The 20,359-nt window shown below is 49.3% G+C and overlaps 1 protein-coding gene across 1 annotated transcript; it reads left to right on the top strand.

The window, feature by feature from the left end:
- Window positions 1-16,243: 16,243 nt before the first annotated feature.
- LOC102720002 lies at window positions 16,244-19,344 on the top strand. The gene is made up of 3 exons (XM_015842259.2): window positions 16,244-16,252; window positions 17,445-19,115; window positions 19,204-19,344. The coding sequence occupies exons 1-3, from the start codon at window positions 16,244-16,246 to the stop codon at window positions 19,342-19,344; spliced, it is 1,821 nt and encodes a 606-aa protein (XP_015697745.2).
- The last annotated feature ends 1,015 nt before the right edge of the window (window positions 19,345-20,359 follow it).

Below are 20,359 nucleotides of genomic sequence, written 5' to 3'. Positions count from 1 at the left end.
AAAAACTACAGCCAAGTAAATTAGTAGCGTGCTAAAACTACATCGCCCACCGCCGTCATCGATAAGGTCGTTGTCGCCGCGCCCGAGCTAGATCCGCTGCGCTGCCCTCGCTCCCACCGCCCACTCCCGCCTACGGATCCGGGCAAGACGAGGCTCGCGTCGCCACCCACTCGTCGTTGTCGTCGGGGTCAAGGCCGCCGCCACCACTCGTGTCGTCGTCGTCCCCCACTCATTGTCGTTGCCACCCATCGTCGGGGTCGGCGCCACCACGGAGGGGGCAGCCCGAGCGATGGGCGACGTGCCGGCCGCCACGCGCACGCCGCCCACTCGAGCTTGGTGCCGAGAGAGGAAGAGAAAGAGATGGAGAGTGTCACACCCGGAGTTTCGTCCTAAGCCTAAATCGTAAAAGAAATCCGTAAATAACAACTGGCTTAATTAACTCAGGAAAAAAAATCCCTCTAAAAGGAATTAATTCACTTAAATCGAGGCTCGCAAATCGACTAACAGGATTTAAATTCAAATTGCAGAAGTATAAAATTTGGCCAAACAAATTAATTTAAAACTCGGCAAAAGTGGGGTTTTCCTTTTTCCCTCCTTTTTCCTTTCTTTTTCCCTTCCTTCTCAAATTGGGCCGAAGTCCAATTTTCCTCCCTCTGTCTTTTTCATTTTTCTTTTTCTTTTTCTTTTCCTTCCCGGGCCGGCCCAGCCGAGCCGGCCCATCCTCCTCCTCGGCCGGCCCAGCCGAGCCGGCCGCTCCCTCCGCCCGCCGCGCGCACCCCGCCTGGGCCGCGGCATCGGCCCAGCTCGCCGCACGCTCGCGCCGCGAGTCCGCGCCGCCTCCCTCCTCTCTCGCGCGCCACTGACAGGTGGGGCCCACCTATCAGTGACCGTTTCGGCCGCCCGCGCCCGCGCCGCGCCGCGTCCGAGTCCACCGCCGCGCCGCAACCGCCGCCGCCGCATCCGCCGCCGCCGAGACCGTGCCGTCGCCGACTCGGTCTCCAACCTCCGCCCGCCCTAGCCGGTCGCCGCCACCCTATAAATCCCCTCCGCCGCCGCGCCGTCGCTCGAGTCGCCGCCGCGCTGCCGCCGTTCGCCGCCGCCGCGCAATCTCGCCACCAGTCACCGGTCGTCGCCGCCTAGCCGCGTCATCACCTCCGTCCAGCTGTCGCCGACCTGCTGCCGCCCTCGCCGTCGCCGGGAAGCCTCCTCGGTGCTGCGCGTTCCCTCGCCGCCCGGTCGCCGCCGTGTCTCGCCCGTCGCTGCCACCCGTCGATCTCCGCCGCCGTTGTCGATCTCCCGCTCCCACCCGCGTCGCCACCTCCGCCTCAGTCTCGCCGACCCGCCCGCGCCCTCGCCGCCGCCGGTGAGCACCCGCCACCCTCCTCCCCTCTTTCTCCCCCTTTCCGGCCGCCGCCGCCGAGTCGCGTGCCGTCGCCGGACGAGGCCGAAGCCCGCCGCTCCCGTCGGCCACCGTGGTCGTCGTCGCCTCCGCGTCGCCGACGTCTGGCCGCCGTCGCTTGCGCCCGCGCGTGCCGCGTCGTCGGTCGTCGCCGTGTCGGCCGTCGCCGCTGTTTTGCCGGTTGCGCCCGTGCTCCCGCCGTCCCGCCGTCGTCGTCGTCGCGCCGTCGCCGCTCGCCGGTCGTCGCCGTCGCGCCGTCGCCGTCGCGCCGCCGCCACCGTGCGCCGCCGCCGCCGCGTCGCCCGCCGCTCCCGCCGGTCGCCGCCGTCCGCCCGACCGTGCGCTCTGTTCCCCTCTCGCTGACGAGTGGGCCCCACTCGTCAGTCCTTCTCCCGCGCCCGCCTCCTCTCTCTCCTCCCCGGGCCCGCGTGTCAGTCTCTCATCCTCCCCTTCTCTCACCGACAGGTGGTCCCCACCTGTCAGCCGTCAGTACCCTCTCTCCTCGCTGACGTCAGCAGCCCCATTAATTGCGCAATAATTGATTTAGGACTTTTCTGTTTAGTTAAAAAAACCCAGAAAACTTCTAAAATTCATAAGTAATTCATCTAGTCTCCGTTTAGGTCCATTCAAATTTCATTAAATTCATAAAATTATCAAGAATGCATTAAAAATAGTTTCTTTTGCTGTTTCAGTAGAGTTTGTGCCTGTTTTATTTATTTTTGTGCTTTGTCGCTTAGATTCGGACCCCGCCGAAGAGCCGGTTTACTTCGAGATCGTCGCCGAAGTTCCCCAAGGGCCAGAGCAAGGCAAGTGACACTCATCCTTGAACATATTGAACCCATTATTGCAAATTCCCTGCTTTTTATTTCAAATGTGCATTGTTTTAATTAAAGTACTTATTTTATGCTATTTTCGGGTAAACCTGATTATTATGCCGTTGTTTATCCAACTTCATTCATTGCTGGACCAGGGGTAACTTGACTAGAGATAGGCCTAGGTTAATGCTTAGCCATGCTTAGAACAAATAGCTCATGGGATCACATATAATTATGCTTAGTTCTGAATAGCTGAGATATTGATTCACTACCCGGTTCGGGTTAATGTCAACTAAAATATTGATAATGGTGGGCTATGGGTGCATGGTTTTGAGAGTCGCACCCATGGCGATTAAGGACCGGTTCACGGGAAACCCTGGAAGTCGTTAAGTGCTAACCACATGCCGAAATGGGTAAGGTGGGATTTGGAGCATGACTTCAAACTATTTGACGTACCCAGGCAAGGGTAGGCGTGATGGAGTACGGACGGGCAATCGTGGTGTAACGAAAGCTTCTCCTGCTTCCGGATCTACCGAGGCACAAGAGGGGACTGCCCGACTTGGTGTAAAGGAGGGGGTGAAACCTGAAGTGTGGTACGATTAAATAGGGAGGGTTGTGTAACGGGTCCTATCACGGTCTCCTTTCCGGTATGCCGTGGTGGTATGTCGGCGCACGTTCAAGTGTAGTGGAGTCGTGTCTTGTGGGTACAGTAGTACACCTCTGATCAGAGTATAAACTATTCGAATAGCCGTGCCCACGGTTACGGGCGAACTCCCAGCTTCACTGTGATTAGTGAACCCTAATAACTTGAGTAATTTGGTTATCACTCGGGACTACTGCAACGTGGTGTAACGTTGAGTAGTGATTGGGCCTGTTGCAACGTGGTGTAACGTTGGACAGTGTTGTGGTACTTTACAACTGTGTACTTATTTATGCTTCACCGTATTTAAATTACCTTTATTCTTTTAATCTCTGTTATTTATTTAAACTGCTGCTTTACTGCAACTAACCCTAGCCTGTACTTGTTAATCCCTATGCATCATTTATTCTCCCCTTGTCCGTGTTGCTTGTTGAGTACGGTGGTTTGTACTCAGCCTTGCTTAACTTTCCCAACCCAGAGCTAGAAGCAGAGTCCGATGGAGGTGCCTCTCAGGAGTGAGCTGTTCCGCCGTCGAAGTGTTGCCTGTGGACTGGAGCCGTACCCGCTGGAGCTAGTCTACCCCTTTGTTTTTCTTTCCGCTGCATTTCCGCTAGAATAAGTGTAATTTTCAGTTGTTTCTAAGAACGATGGTTATGTAATCAACATTGTCTTTTTGTGTACCCTGGCTGGTCCTGGACAGGGATTTAATACACAATTAAGTTTAGAAATTCGTGTGAGGAATTTCTGGGCGTGACAAGTTGGTATCAGAGCCTCCTTTGACCGTAGGATCAGCCCAATGGAAACCCTAAGAGCCCTCTGCTTTTCATGTTTGTGCATAGTTTGCGAAAGTGGGAGTGTTTGAAAATGGGTTGGTGTTTTTTCAAAAGCGTGAGTGTTTTAAAAAGACGAAACCCCTTTTGTTGAAAAGCGTGAGTAAATCGATTTACGGGTAAAACTTTATTTACTTTCTTTCTTTTATGATTTATTTATCTTGAAATAAAATTTTGCATCCATTGATTCCAAATCCTTGTGCTCTTTAGATGGCTGACCACCCCTTGTACCATCGTGGAAACGGAATGACTGGATTCGTGGCAGAATTGGCAAGAGTCTCATTCACCGCAGGGTACCCCTATGAGCCGGAGTACACCACGATCCATCCTCTGGAAGGCGAGTTTCCCCACCGAGTAAGATTGGAGCTACATGGAATCCCCGGTTTCCTCCCTAACTTGGAAGCAGAAGGAGCTGGAGGTTCGCATGAGCATGCCTGCCAGGAAGCTGCCTACAGTCTGATGACAACGCTCAGGGCCAGGCATGACCTGACGTTCTGACATTCGGCTTACCGGTATCACCCTGGTCGTGGACCCAATTCCATGGTCAGTAGGTTTCGGTCTGCCCGAAGTGAGCAAGACCCTACCTTCGGTAGGATGTGCACGGTGCTGCAGGGCCTCGACCAGATGCACCACGACCTCCACGAAGCATCCAAGGCTCTGAACGACGCCAAGCTCACTCAGATCGTTCGTCTGCAAGATGAGGTCGACCGTTTGAAGAAGGAGAACGCCAGGCTCAAAGGACTCCCAGAGCCCGGAGGTGCAAGGTGTCGCACTACGGCAAGGAAGCGAACCCGTGGGCCGCCAAGAGTTCAGTCTTACCCCGGTGCCCCGGATGAACCAGGACCCCTGATGCAGATGGTGCCAACCTCTCCGACCCCAGTGCCCGAGGAAGGTGTCTCCCCGTTCAACGCAGCAAGGAACCGCAACAGGGTCGTCACGGTCACTAGCAGCAGTGAGTCCGCTTCTGGTGAAGATGAAGAGGGCCTCTCCAGCAACTCAAGAAGCCGCTCTGAAGACGAGGAAGAAGATCCGTCTCCGGTCGTCGATCGTCGCTCTCCTTTCGTGCCCTAGACGCCGCCCTTAGCTTCGTTTTAGTCGTTGTGTGCTAGTTTTGGTGTGTTAGGTTTGCTTCGCTTGGGGCTAGTGGTGAACCATAGCAGTAGTGGGGTTATGGTTGTACCGCCAGGAGTTGTGTGGTTTTAAGTGTGTTTCTTAAGCAAGACAATTACAGTTCATTAATTAAATAAAGCCCCTGTTTGCTTAGTCGTTTCTTTTTCTTCTTTCTCTTTCTGTTCCTCCCGCCCCGCAGATGGTGAACACCCGCCATGGCAACCGCGACACCGACCAGTCCAGCACCGGAGGACCACCCCCGCCGCCCCCACCAGAGAACCCGTCGCTTGCCCAGGTTCTTGCTAACCAGACGCAGATGCTCTCTTGGATGATGCAGCAGATGCAACAGCAACAGCAGCAGCACCAACAACTGCTACAGCAGCTTCTAAATCAAAGTCAGAACAACTAGCAACAGCAGGGACCACCCCCTGTGCAGTCCAAGTTGCCGGAGTTTCTCCGCGTCCGTCCCCCAACTTTCTCAAGCACCACCAACCCCATGGAGGCAAGTGATTGGCTCCATGCTATCGAGAAGAAGCTCAACTTATTGCAGTGCACTGACCAAGAGAAGGTTTCCTTCGCCGCACATCAACTGATGGGTCCCGCCTCTGCTTGGTGGGATAATTTCCTGGCTACCCGCACTGCTACCACAGAAGTGACTTGGGCGGAGTTCTGTCTTAACTTCCGCAAGGCCCATATCCCTGACGGGATAGTCAGCCAGAAGAAGCGTGAGTTCCGCGCTCTGCAGCAAGGTACCAAGACAGTGACTGAGTACCTTCATGAGTTCAATCGCCTAGCGCGATACGCTCTCGAGGATGTCCGCACCGACGCCGAAAGGCAAGAAAAGTTCCTCGGAGGCTTGGATGATGAACTGAAGAAGCAGTTGCTTTCGGGCGACTATGCCGATTTTGAGAAACTAGTAGACAAGGCCATCCGCCAAGAGGACCAGCACCTCCAGATGGATAGAAAGAGGAAGGCCTCGCAGTTCAGGTCTAACCAGCCGCCTCCTCAGAAGCCCCGATTCCACACCGGCTCCTATCCTCAGAATCAGCAGCACGGGCAATCAACCTTCATTGTCCGCCAACATCGTTCTTACAATCCCAACAACTTCTCCAGTGCTTCGTCCCAGCGTGCTCCACCTCAACGCGCTCTTCCTGCACCAGCTCCCCGGCAACAGAATGCTCTTCCACCGACAGCTCAACCTCCTCCAGCCAGGAAGGATGCAGGTGCAAAGCCTGGGGTGTGCTACAACTGTGGCGACCCCGGTCACTTTGCTGACAAGTGCCCGAAGCCGAAGCGCAGTGGACAAAGGTTCGTGCAAGCTCGCGTGAATCACGTCACCGCCGAAGAAGCACAGGCTGCGCCAGAAGTAATACTGGGTACGTTTCCTGTCAACTCCGTACCTGCTACAGTACTTTTTGATTCTGGTGCTACACACTCGTTTATTTCAAAGAAGTTTGTGGGAATGCTTGGGTTAAAAAGAGAAAAGTTAAGAGACCCGATGCGGGTTAACACTCCAGGGCATAGTATGTTCTCGGACCTTTATAGCCCTGTTGTGCCCATAGAAATCCAAGGGACACCCTTTCTAGCCAATCTCATCCTTCTCGAATCTAAAGACCTAGATGTCATTTTGGGAATAGACTGGCTTACCAAGCACCAAGGAGTGATTGATTGTGCCAAGCGTACAGTCACCTTGACCAGTGAAGAAGGTAAAGTGGTGACTTATCAGTCGCTGGAGTCAGTGTCAACCAGGACTTGTTTGAATCAGATGGAAGCCGAAGAACAGCCCTCGGAAAAAGACAAAGACCCAAAGAAGTTGGAAGACATACCAGTGGTTTGTGAGTACCCGGAGGTGTTTCCAGATGATCTCACAACGATGCCGCCAGAAAGAGAGATCGAGTTCCGTATCGACTTGGTACCCGGAACCGCTCCGATCTATAAGAGACCCTATAGGATGGCCGCCAATGAGATGGCAGAAGTGAAGAAGCAAGTGGATGAACAGCTTCAGAAAGGTTATATCCGACCGAGTACCTCGCCTTGGGGTGCCCCGGTTATTTTTGTTGAGAAGAAGGACAAAACTAAGAGAATGTGTGTGGACTATCGTGCTTTGAACGATGTCACTATCAAGAATAAGTATCCTCTGCCAAGGATTGATGACCTATTTGATCAGTTGAAAGGAGCCAGAGTTTTCTCCAAGATCGATTTGAGATCAGGGTATCACCAGTTGAGAATTCGGGAAGAAGATATCCCTAAGACGGCATTCACTACTCGCTATGGCTTGTATGAGTGTACGGTAATGTCGTTTGGACTTACTAATGCCCCGGCATTCTTCATGAATCTCATGAATAAGGTGTTCATGGAATACCTGGATAAGTTTGTGGTTGTCTTCATCGACGACATTCTTATCTACTCCAAGTCAGAAGAAGAGCACGAGCAACATTTGCGGATTGTGCTAGAGAAGCTAAGAGAACACCAGTTGTATGCCAAGTTCAGCAAGTGTGATTTTTGGCTGCATGAAGTGAAGTTCCTTGGCCATGTGATCAATGCCCAAGGTGTAGCAGTAGACCCCAGCAATGTGGAGTCAGTGATCAAGTGGACCCCGCCTAAGACGGTTTCCCAAATCAGGAGTTTCTTAGGACTTGCGGGCTATTACCGCCGGTTCATTGAGAATTTCTCAAAGATAGCCAAGCCAATGGCACAGTTGTTGAAAAAGGAAGAGAAGTTCAGGTGGTCAAGTGAGTGCGATAGGAGTTTTGAAGAGCTCAAGCAAAGGTTGGTTTCGGCACCCGTGTTGGTTTTGCCGGATCAAACGAAGGACTTCCAGGTTTACTGTGACGCATCTAGATCAGGACTGGGATGTGTGCTAATGCAAGAAGGAAAGGTGGTTGCTTATGCCTCTCGTCGGTTGAGACCACATGAGGGTAACTACCCGACTCACGACTTGGAATTAGCAGCTGTAGTGCATGCCCTAAAGATTTGGCGACACTACTTGATCGGTAACAAGTGTGAAGTGTATACGGATCATAAGAGTTTAAAGTATATCTTTACACAACCGGATTTGAATCTCCGTCAGCGAAGATGGTTGGAATTGATCAAGGATTATGATCTAAGTATCCACTACCATCCAGGCAAAGCGAATGTAGTTGCAGATGCCTTGAGCCGGAAGAATTACTGCAACGCTACGATGTCAACAGAAGTTTGTGAGCAGTTGCAACAGGAGTTTGAACGACTAAATTTGAGTTTAGTCGAAGAAGGTTTTGTGGCAGCCCTAGAAGCGCAGCCCACTTTGGTGGATCAAGTACGCCAATCCCAAGCAAATGACCCGGAAATAGCCGAATTAAAGAAAAATATGCGAGTTGGTAAGGCTCGAGACTTTTCAGAAGATTAACATGGAACAATCTGGATGGGAAACAGGTTGTGCGTACCAGATAACAAGGAGTTGAAGGAGTTGATACTCCAAGAAGCTCATCAAACCCAGTACTCTATTCACCCTGGGAGTACTAAGATGTATCAGGACCTCAAAGAAAAGTTTTGGTGGGTTAGTATGAAGAGAGAGATTGCAGAATACGTCGCCTTGTGCGATGTTTGTCAACGAGTCAAAGCAGAACACCAAAGGCCAGCAGGACTATTGCAACCTCTCCAGATTCCAGAGTGGAAATGGGAAGAAATCGGGATGGATTTCATCACTGGTTTACCAAAGACTGCTGCTGGTCATGACTCGATTTGGGTAATTGTTGATCGATTGACAAAGGTCGCTCATTTCATACCAGTTCACACTACCTACTCAGGGAAAAGATTAGCCGAGATTTACTTGGCTAGGATCATGTGTTTACATGGAGTACCGAAGAAGATCGTTTCTGACCGTGGGAGTCAGTTTACTTCAAAGTTTTGGCAGAAGCTACAGGAAGAATTGGGAACCCGACTGAACTTCAGTACGGCTTATCATCCCTAGACAGATGGTCAGACAGAGAGGGTAAATCAGATTCTTGAAGATATGCTCAGAGCTTGCGCTCTCGACTTTGGTGGAACTTGGGATAAGAATCTACCGTATGCAGAGTTCTCATACAACAACAGTTATCAAGCCAGTCTGCAGATGGCACCTTTTGAAGCATTGTATGGGCGAAAGTGTCGTACACCCCTCTTCTGGGATCAAACAGGAGAACGTCAAGTTTTTGGGACTGAAGTTTTAAGCCAAGCGGAAGAAAAGGTCAGAACAATCCGGGAAAGGTTGAAAACGGCCCAAACCAGACAGAAGAGTTATGCAGATAATCGTCGAAGGGACTTAGCTTTCGAAGCAGGAGACTATGTGTACCTCCGCGTCACACCTTTGCGAGGAGTACACCGGTTTCAGACCAAAGGAAAATTGGCACCACGTTTCGTGGGACCATACCGGATAGTGGAACGCAGGGGAGAAGTTGCGTATCAGTTGGAACTCCCCGTTAACATGGCCGGAATCCATGACGTGTTCCATGTGTCGCAACTCAAGAAGTGTCTCCGTGTGCCTGAGGAACAGACCGACTCCGAGCACATCGATCTGCAGGAAGATCTAACTTATGTGGAGAAGCCAGCACGGATTCTAGAAACCAGTGAAAGGAAGACTCGGAACCGTGTGATCAGATTCTGCAGAGTTCAGTGGAGTCACCACTCAGAAGAAGAAGCAACATGGGAAAGAGAAGATGAGCTCGAGGCCGCCCATCCGCACCTCTTCGCCAGTGCCTCCGAATCTCGGGGTCGAGATTCCGTTTAAGGGGGGTAGGTTTGTCACACCCAGAGTTTCGTCCTAAGCCTAAATCGTAAAAGAAATCCGTAAATAACAATTGGCTTAATTAACTCAGGAAAAAAAATCCCTCTAAAAGGAATTAATTCACTTAAATCGAGGCTCGCAAATCGACTAACAGGATTTAAATTCAAATTGCAGAAGTATAAAATTTGGCCAAACAAATTAATTTAAAACTCGGCAAAAGTGGGGTTTTCCTTTTTCCCTCCTTTTTCCTTTCTTTTTCCCTTCCTTCTCAAATTGGGCCGAAGTCCAATTTTCCTCCCTCTCTCTTTTTCCTTTTTCTTTTTCTTTTTCTTTTCCTTCCCGGGCCGGCCCAGCCGAGCCGGCCCATCCTCCTCCTCGGCCGGCCCAGCCGAGCCGGTCGCTCCCTCCGCCCGCCGCGCGCACCCCGCCTGGGCCGCGGCATCGGCCCAGCTCGCCGCGCGCCCGCGCCGCGAGTCCGCGCCGCCTCCCTCCTCTCTCGCGCGCCACTGACAGGTGGGGCCCACCTATCAGTGACCGTTTCGGCCGCCCGCGCCCGCGCCCGCGCCGCGCCGCGTCCGAGTCCGCCGCCGCGCCGCAACCGCCGCCGCCGCCGAGACCGTGCCGTCGCCGACTCGGTCTCCAACCTCCGCCCGCCCTAGCCGGTCGCCGCCACCCTATAAATCCCCTCCGCCGCCGCGCCGTCGCTCGAGTCGCCGCCGCGCTGCCGCCGTTCGCCGCCGCCGCGCAATCTCGCCACCAGTCACCGGTCGTCGCCGCCTAGCCGCGTCATCACCTCCGTCCAGCTGTCGCCGACCTGCTGCCGCCCTCGCCGTCGCCGGGAAGCCTCCTCGGTGCTGCGCGTTCCCTCGCCGCCCGGTCGCCGCCGTGTCTCGCCCGTCGCTGCCACCCGTCGATCTCCGCCGCCGTTGCCGATCTCCCGCTCCCACCCGCGTCGCCACCTCCGCCTCAGTCTCGCCGACCCGCCCGCGCCCTCGCCGCCGCCGGTGAGCACCCGCCACCCTCCTCCCCTCTTTCTCCCCCTTTCCGGCCGCCGCCGCCGAGTCGCGTGCCGTCGCCGGACGAGGCCGAAGCCCGCCGCTCCCGTCGGCCACCGTGGTCGTCGTCGCCTCCGCGTCGCCGACGTCTGGCCGCCGTCGCTTGCGCCCGCGCGTGCCGCGTCGTCGGTCGTCGCCGTGTCGGCCGTCGCCGCTGTTTTGCCGGTTGCGCCCGTGCTCCCGCCGTCCCGCCGTCGTCGTCGTCGCGCCGTCGCCGCTCGCCGGTCGTCGCCGTCGCGCCGTCGCCGTCGCGCCGCCGCCACCGTGCGCCGCCGCCGCCGCGTCGCCCGCCGCTCCCGCCGGTCGCCGCCGTCCGCCCGACCGTGCGCTCTGTTCCCCTCTCGCTGACGAGTGGGCCCCACTCGTCAGTCCTTCTCCCGCGCCCGCCTCCTCTCTCTCCTCCCCGGGCCCGCGTGTCAGTCTCTCATCCTCCCCTTCTCTCACCGACAGGTGGTCCCCACCTGTCAGCCGTCAGTACCCTCTCTCCTCGCTGACGTCAGCAGCCCCATTAATTGCGCAATAATTGATTTAGGACTTTTCTGTTTAGTTAAAAAAACCCAGAAAACTTCTAAAATTCATAAGTAATTCATCTAGTCTCCGTTTAGGTCCATTCAAATTTCATTAAATTCATAAAATTATCAAGAATGCATTAAAAATAGTTTCTTTTGCTGTTTCAGTAGAGTTTGTGCCTGTTTTATTTATTTTTGTGCTTTGTCGCTTAGATTCGGACCCCGCCGAAGAGCCGGTTTACTTCGAGATCGTCGCCGAAGTTCCCCAAGGGCCAGAGCAAGGCAAGTGACACTCATCCTTGAACATATTGAACCCATTATTGCAAATTCCCTGCTTTTTATTTCAAATGTGCATTGTTTTAATTAAAGTACTTATTTTATGCTATTTTCGGGTAAACCTGATTATTATGCCGTTGTTTATCCAACTTCATTCATTGCTGGACCAGGGGTAACTTGACTAGAGATAGGCCTAGGTTAATGCTTAGCCATGCTTAGAACAAATAGCTCATGGGATCACATATAATTATGCTTAGTTCTGAATAGCTGAGATATTGATTCACTACCCGGTTCGGGTTAATGTCAACTAAAATATTGATAATGGTGGGCTATGGGTGCATGGTTTTGAGAGTCGCACCCATGGCGATTAAGGACCGGTTCACGGGAAACCCTGGAAGTCGTTAAGTGCTAACCACATGCCGAAATGGGTAAGGTGGGATTTGGAGCATGACTTCAAACTATTTGACGTACCCAGGCAAGGGTAGGCGTGATGGAGTACGGACGGGCAATCGTGGTGTAACGAAAGCTTCTCCTGCTTCCGGATCTACCGAGGCACAAGAGGGGACTGCCCGACTTGGTGTAAAGGAGGGGGTGAAACCTGAAGTGTGGTACGATTAAATAGGGAGGGTTGTGTAACGGGTCCTATCACGGTCTCCTTTCCGGTATGCCGTGGTGGTATGTCGGCGCACGTTCAAGTGTAGTGGAGTCGTGTCTTGTGGGTACAGTAGTACACCTCTGATCAGAGTATAAACTATTCGAATAGCCGTGCCCACGGTTACGGGCGAACTCCCAGCTTCACTGTGATTAGTGAACCCTAATAACTTGAGTAATTTGGTTATCACTCGGGACTACTGCAACGTGGTGTAACGTTGAGTAGTGATTGGGCCTGTTGCAACGTGGTGTAACGTTGGACAGTGTTGTGGTACTTTACAACTGTGTACTTATTTATGCTTCACCGTATTTAAATTACCTTTATTCTTTTAATCTCTGTTATTTATTTAAACTGCTGCTTTACTGCAACTAACCCTAGCCTGTACTTGTTAATCCCTATGCATCATTTATTCTCCCCTTGTCCGTGTTGCTTGTTGAGTACGGTGGTTTGTACTCAGCCTTGCTTAACTTTCCCAACCCAGAGCTAGAAGCAGAGTCCGATGGAGGTGCCTCTCAGGAGTGAGCTGTTCCGCCGTCGAAGTGTTGCCTGTGGACTGGAGCCGTACCCGCTGGAGCTAGTCTACCCCTTTGTTTTTCTTTCCGCTGCATTTCCGCTAGAATAAGTGTAATTTTCAGTTGTTTCTAAGAACGATGGTTATGTAATCAACATTGTCTTTTTGTGTACCCTGGCTGGTCCTGGACAGGGATTTAATACACAATTAAGTTTAGAAATTCGTGTGAGGAATTTCTGGGCGTGACAGAGAGGAGAGAAAGAGTGAGAGAGGAATAGAAAGAGTGAGGAGAAGGGAAAAATATCAGGAAGGACAAAGACAGAGGAGGAGGAAAGATAAAAGTTTTGAAGTTGTGAGGAGGGAATATTTTCACGGAAGTTTTTCATGTCATCTTTGATGGGCCATAATTAATTTTGGCCCTTCACGGATGACTTATTTCATCTTTGACGGGCCATAACTATGGCCCGTCACGGAAATGACTCATCCGTGACGGGCCCTTATTTTGGCCCTTCAGGATGAGTGTCATCGGTGATGGGCGCTGATTTTGGCCCTTCATGGATAAGTCGTATCGGACGTAAATTTTAGCCCAACACAGATAATATGTCATCGGTGACGGGCCAAACCGAATAGAGTCATCTATAACGGGCTTTATTTTGGCCCGTCACAGATGAGTGTAGGTGTGACGAGCTGCTAGGTTCCGTCACAGATGACCTGTCAAATTTGTTAGGTTCTGTGGTAGTGTGGTGTTCTTATGGCCAGACCAGTGAACTCTTCTACTAGTCTCACCTGAATTTTCATCTCTCAATCGTGTCTAAACCAGAGTACGTAGAATATGAACCATGCTAATAATATATGTGGTGCGAGCTGATGAGGATAGTCTTTGCAACCAATCGATGCTTCACCTAACTTCCTTCCAATGACAAAATCTTTCACATGGACACGAAGACATACCTTCGACTAGAAAAGTAGACTTGTTGTATATATAATATTATAGTGGCCGACTCTGGTGTATATTATTTGTAGTGGAATTTTATCTATACTGTTGATCTATTTTCATCGGACGACTGTGATTAAATTATACTACCAATAATATTACGTGTAGTAGAAATTTAAAGGGGTAATATCGTCATTTTTGTTGTGATCTTTATTGAAAAAAAATAAAATTTTAAAATACTGCTAATTAAGCAATTAACAAAGTACAAAAATATCCTTTTCCTACTGATAGTATAATACTACCAGTAAAATACACCGAAGAGTTTCTCAATATTATAATGCATATTCTTCCAATAAGCAACAGCTGTGGTTTAGCTATTTCCTAATTCCTCCTTGTAATCTTTAACATTCTTGGTACCAATTGTTTTTCGGCCTGACCTGCAGCTTCTATCATATGTGCTCTTATTTTCAATCGTACATTAATTTTCCATGCACATATCGACAATGCATCACACCGGTTGGAAACAAGGAACTTCAAACCATGGTTTTTGTATCCCACGTCCACTCATAAAATAGACAGTCTTGGTCACATGTATACAAACCTAGCTGGCTCTTCTTTAATTTCGTCCTGCATGGATAATGGATAACCAGATAGGTATATATGTTAACATTGACGAGAGGTGACCGACTGAGTTCAGTTCACGAGGGTTGGTCTTTCATCCAAGGACAAAACCTTTTCGATTTTTATCTCTTCAAGTGCTTCTTTAAAAACCCATTTCAATTATAAGGAGGATAACATTAGCAACACGTATTAATTAATTAAGCTCTTAATCATATATATACGCATGTCAAAGAACATCGCAGAGAATAACACCAAAATTTTGTGCTCTTTTTTCCATCTCCAAATCTCTTATTGGGTATCCAAGGTAGGTACAGGTATGAAAGTAGCTGGATCGAAGTATATCTCGTATCTTACCTTGTATTGTTTATGTACGGAATTTTTTTAATTTTTATTTTGGTCTCTGGATGGCACTTTTGAATAGACTGAGACCACACTGCCATGTAATGCACCATTTCCAAAAATATTATTAGCTTAATTATATAGTAGTTCAATAGAAATATATCACCTTACATATTTAGAACGGTTCACACTAGTTTATTATAAAAAGTATGGTCGAGTCATTTTAAGTACAACAAATTTACCATCCTTGATGAGGTATTAGAAGATACACTGTTTTGAGTAATTTTACAGTACTTGAGAAATTACCATGAGGTACCAAAATTTTAGTGTAAAATTTGGTATCTCCTAGTACCTAGATACCGAGAGGTACCAAAATTTTACACTAAAAATTTGGTACCTCATGGTACCTTCTTAAGGACTGTAAAATTGCTCCACTGTTTTCTATGTAAAATTTGGGAGATTTGTTTCGGTCCAACAAAAAGTACCTTGAGATACCGGTACCTCAAGATACCAAATCATTTCTCACCATTGGGTCTAGCTGAGTAGGATGTGCGCTATTAGATCCAACGATCAAAAACGATTTGGTACCACGAGATACCGGTACCTCGAGGTACTTTTTATTGGACCGTAAAATTGCTCAAAATTTGGTACCTCTTGGTACCTCTCGGTAACTTAGATACTAGGAGGTACCAAATTTTATATAGAAAACAGTGGTACCTCTTGGAACCTTCTCAGGCCGTGTTCGGCAGCACCCCATAAGTTATCTCATCCCCCTCTTTTTTCGCGCGCATGCTTCTCGAATTGCTAAACGATTTTTGTAAAAAAATTTTATAGGAAAGTTGTTTTAAAAAATTATATTAATCTATTTTATATTTTTTAATAATTAATAATTAATTAATCATGTACTATTCTATTATTATGTTTTCCGCGCCGGATAACTAACCCACCCCTCGCTCCTACCGAACGGGGCCTCAGAACACTTTGCAATCAGTGGATTCAACTATTACTGCAAAGGACCCGAGTCAATGGGCGAAGGGTTTATTAAGTTCAGTTGGACAAGCCAGAGCATATAGTTCGTGAGAGCATCAGCTCCGAAAAGTTGCAACAGCAATTGAACTCTTCATCCTCTTTTTACCAAAATTACTACCTCCATTATGAAATATAGGGAGATGTCAAACGATTTTTAGTCAATCCAATGATCATTTTTTGAATTTTGAATTAATTATATTGCATTTCTAAGCCTCTGTTGGCTCTGATTTATTGGAATGCTTGAAATTATGAAAATCAGTGTAGAAATACTTATAGATGCTTAGAAATACTTTTATTTTTGCACGGAGAGAGTAAACATGAGTTGGATTGTTATTGATCTTCCGGCGGCATGCACGAACTTGAATAAACGCGCTATGTCCTGATTTATAACAAAAATATTTATATTTTGAACATATGTAGTATAAACAAACACATCTTGTATCTCTTCTTTCTGACAGAAATAATAGTTTTCCAAGAAATAACAATCCAATAATGATCGGCAGTATATACAAATACAAACGTTTTAATGTATTCGGAAGTGGGAACGCTCTACACTACTCCGTAAGACGTACCCAAAGTATGTCTTTATTTACGGAACTTTTTTATTATTTTTGAAAAAATATCTCAAGGTACCATACTTCTTAGTGTAAAAGGTGTGGTACCTTGAGGTACATTGTATCTTGAGATACCAAAAATTTATAGTAAAATTCTTAGTACCTTAAGGTATTTTTTAAGGATGGTAAAAAAAACCCATAAACTTATTTATGTATGTAGCTTAGCTAATGCCGCTGGTACGTACGTAGCTCGGTAGACAGAAACAGAATTAATAAATTACCAATAATTCAGTTCCTATGGGGTCATATTATTAGGTATTTCACGGAATCACGAGCCTCTTGATCCATGGAGGTTCAATTCCAAGTCTATATAAGGCGATGTGTCATATAAGCTATGAGCATCTCATCCATCCTACAATTCCTGCGCATAGCTATTGCGAACTTGTTGGTAACTCCTACTATATACATGGCGCCGCCACAGGTGATATTCTCTTATCCTATAATAATATTTCAGGAGAGTGATTTTGTTAGTAAGTAGGTGTTTTTATACAGTAGCATGTTTGTTAGTAAGTAGGTGTTACTATAGGCTTTGTTTGGAAGGCCTTTCGGTAGTAGTTTCTCACATAATCTTCTAAAGTCAGAAACTCTTCCAAACAATAGCTTTTGAGAATCCGTATTGTATAATCTAGAAAATGGGCTAAAAATAAGAAGCTCAAAAGCTTTTGAAGCTGATAAGGTAGCCTCTCACCGGCTGTTTATCAGAATCGTTACATTCTCAAATATGGTTACGTCTGTATTTGTGATCAGAAATTGGTTTTTTGGATGGAGGAAGTATATTTACATGCCCATTGTATACTACTCGTTGAATGCACTTTAAAATAGCACATTTATCTGAAATAATATAGGAGTGTAGTAGTACAAATTATCATATTCAAATATTGGATATTTACGTTATCAAGATGGTACTTTGAAACGACTAATTCCTGATGTAGTTAGCACAATCTGCAAGCATATGAAAGGCTTATCTACAGCCATGATTCCAAATGTGTCTAAAAGGCTTACACTAACTTGACGTGACGGGCTTTCACATTCAGGCCTTTTGGGCCACAGCCCATGGTCTAAACTTCATATTCCGTCCAGAAGACATTTTGTTTGACAAAGTTAATTTAATTTCATCGAAACGACTTAAATTTATTTCGATTTACTAATAGTCAAGGTTATGCAAGTTCCGTCCTAAAAAAAGCATTATTCAATCTCAAAAAAAAGTATTATTCATGTAGGAATGCTCTTCTTTTGTTCTCCAAAATGTCACACGTTTTCTGATTTAAAAGAAGGAATAAAGCACTATTATATATGTTTTACATATGAAAATGTATCAAAAAGCAATATAATTTCACGTATGAATATGAATATAAATAATTAAATATAGAGTGGGAAGGTGACGCTGCGCGGCGAGCCAAAGGAGAAGGCGATCCCGAGCAACGAAGAGCGCAAGGAATGGCCGGTTCTGGTGCACGTGGTGGCGCCGGCGAAGATGGAGCGGTTCCCCATCGACCTGGTGGCGGTGCTGGACGTGAGCGGCAGCATGAGCAAGGCGACGTCGCGGCATGGCTGGACGCGGCTGCACCTGGTTAAGGCCGCCATGCAGATCGTCACCAAGAAGCTCGGCGCCGGCGACCGTCTCGCCGTCGTGCCGTTCAACCGCGACGTCGTCGGCGCGACGCCGCTGAGGGAGATGACCACGAAAGGCAGGGAGGAGGCCTCCGCGAAGGTGGACAGCCTCCGGGCCGGCGGCGAGACCAGGTTCCTGCCGGCCCTGAAGCATGCGTCGGGGCTCCTGGACGGCCGTCCGGCCGGCGACAGGCAGTACCGGCCGGGCTTCATCTTCCTGCTCTCCGACGGCCAGGACAATGGCGTCCTCGGCAACCTCGCCGGCGTCCGGCGGTACCCGACACACACGTTCGGCATGTGCCAGAGCCGGTGCAACCCCAAGTCGATGGTCCACATCGCCAGCCAGACCAAAGGGAGCTACCACCCCGTCAACGACGACCTCTCCAACGTCACGCAGGCGCTGGCCGTCTTCCTCAGCGGGATCACCTCCGCCGTCGCCGTCAACGCGCGCGTCGACCTGCACGTCCCGGACAACTCCGGCGTGTTGATTAAGAAGATCGACTCCGGAGCGTACGAGGGGACGATCGAGAACGCGAATGGCAAGTCCAAGGGCAGTGTCACCTTTGGCGTTTTCTCCTCTCAGGAGGAGAAGAAATTCATCGTCTACCTCCATGTGCCGAAGCTGGAGAACGTTCAGGCGACGACGGCGCCGCAGCCGCTGCTAACGGTGTCCGGTGAGTACAGCACGCCAGCGGGCGGAAGGAAGGTGGAGAAGATGAACGAGTCGAAGATACAGGTGGAGAGACATGCCCCTGCCACCACAAAACCGGCCGCCGGCGATCATCACGTTACGGCGTCGGCGTGGTCGGAAGCAGTCATGGTGGAGATTGTGAGGATAAAGGTGGTCAGCATCGTCGAGGAGGTGCTGAAAAATCACGAGCAGCAGGAGGAGCCGGACCAGAAGCAGATGGCCAAGGAGCTCAGGGAGAAGTGGGAAAGCTTCATCAAGGAGACCCCCGCCGGGAAGGATGCAGCAGAGCGGCTCAAGGAGAAGCTTCCGAAACATCACTTCGACGAGGTGCACGCGAGCCTGGTGCAGGAGGAGTACGACGGCGTGCTGTACCTGTACTCGTGGCTGGCGAGCCACAAGACGCAGCAGGCCACCACCATGGCCGCGTCGTCGTCGGCCACCGTAGCCGGCTGGTTCCGCCAGCAGTACATGCAGCAGATGGCCGCCGACGCCGTGTTCGACGCGTGCGGCATCCGCCCCGGGGTGGACATCGAGCTCGACGCGACGGGCTGCGGCTGCGGCTGCGCCGTGGACATGGACAGGATCGACCGCCGGCTGGAGCTGTGGTCCAGCCTCAAGCGCGACGCGCCGCTCATGTTCCAGCCGTCGGAGGACGCCAAGTCGCACCACCTCACCGCCGTCTTCTGCGAGGCGTCGCTCGACGCCATCAACCGTGCCATGCACCATGACATGTACCTGGTACGTACCTAGTACTCCAGTTATACTCTCCTACTGCTGCATTGATTATCTTCTAGGGTTCATCCGTGATCCGTCTAAGTTTGTGCAGGCCGTCGTCCATGCGAGCAACCTGAGGCGATGTTACTCCGGCGCCGGGAAGCAGGAGCCGCATGGCGACGGCTCGACGTCGGAGCTGCCTGCACATGACGATGACGCGCCGCCGCACGCCATTGAAAAACACAGCGAGTGACGACCCATCCCTGCACTGCACGGCGTAAGGGTGGTCGCGATCGATTGAATAAGAGGGCAAAGCCATCGTGCTTCAGGTTCCTCTAGTTGATTTCAGTGTTTGAGTTTTAAGCGTCAAAAACAAGTCGTCCATGGGATTTGTGTGCTTTCGTTTATATATGTGTGCGATCGATCGGACAAGTCGGATTTCCTTTTTTTTTTTTTGGGTTAATCAGGGATGTATTTGTCGTCAATTTGGTCTGCTTTAATGAACGAGTCTTTAAATAATTCAGCCCCAATAGCTCATCTATTCCATCCTCTATGCTTAAAATAGACAATGAAGACTACAAATTGTCACGCCCTGAGTTTTACCCAAGACTAAAAATAATTAAATAATATATTAAAAATAATTTGTTAATTAAAGTCCAGGAGAAAAGCAGTGTATAAATTAATTTAATTTAATTTAAAGCTTTTCGGAATGTTCTAAAATGTCCCGAAAGCATTTTAAATTATTAACAGAATTTATATTTGAATTTCAGATAATAAAATTTGCTCTAATAAACTTAATAAAAATTGGCAAAATTAGAGGCAATTTTTTTTCCTCCTTCCTTTTTCTTTTTCTTTTTTTCCCTTTCTTTCTCCCTTTTTCCCTTTTCTTTTTCTCTTTTCCTTTTTTTTCTCCCCGGCCGAACTCCTCCTACCCTCTCGCACCTCCCCTCTTCCTCTCCCTGTTGTGCGATCTCCTCTCCTCCAAGCTGTGAGTCAGCCCAACTCCCTCCCTGTCGCACCTCCCCTCTTCCTCTCCCTGTTATGCGATCTCCTCTCCTCCAAGCCGTGAGTCAGCCCAACTCCCTCCCCCACGGCCAAACAACCAGCCCCATCTCTATCTCCATCTAAAAAATCAATTCCAATTAATTAAGACTCCAATTCTTATCTCTTTTGTAACCGTACCTATCCTTTTTAATAGGAGATAGGTAACTAGATTTATCTCTAGCTTCCCCCTATAAATACCCCCCTACACCCTACCCTTGCCTCTT

Source organism: Oryza brachyantha, chromosome 11, assembly GCF_000231095.2.
Source record: "Oryza brachyantha chromosome 11, ObraRS2, whole genome shotgun sequence".
Taxonomy (NCBI): Eukaryota; Viridiplantae; Streptophyta; class Magnoliopsida; order Poales; family Poaceae; genus Oryza; species Oryza brachyantha.
Note: the sequence above shows the minus strand (reverse complement) of the source record. Positions and strands in the feature narration are given on the sequence as shown.

Excerpts from the sequence above, each read along its gene's own strand:
- LOC102720002 (XM_015842259.2), top strand. Across the intron at positions 19,116-19,203 it reads TGCACCATGACATGTACCTG|GCCGTCGTCCATGCGAGCAA; the intron begins GTACGTACCTAG and ends AAGTTTGTGCAG.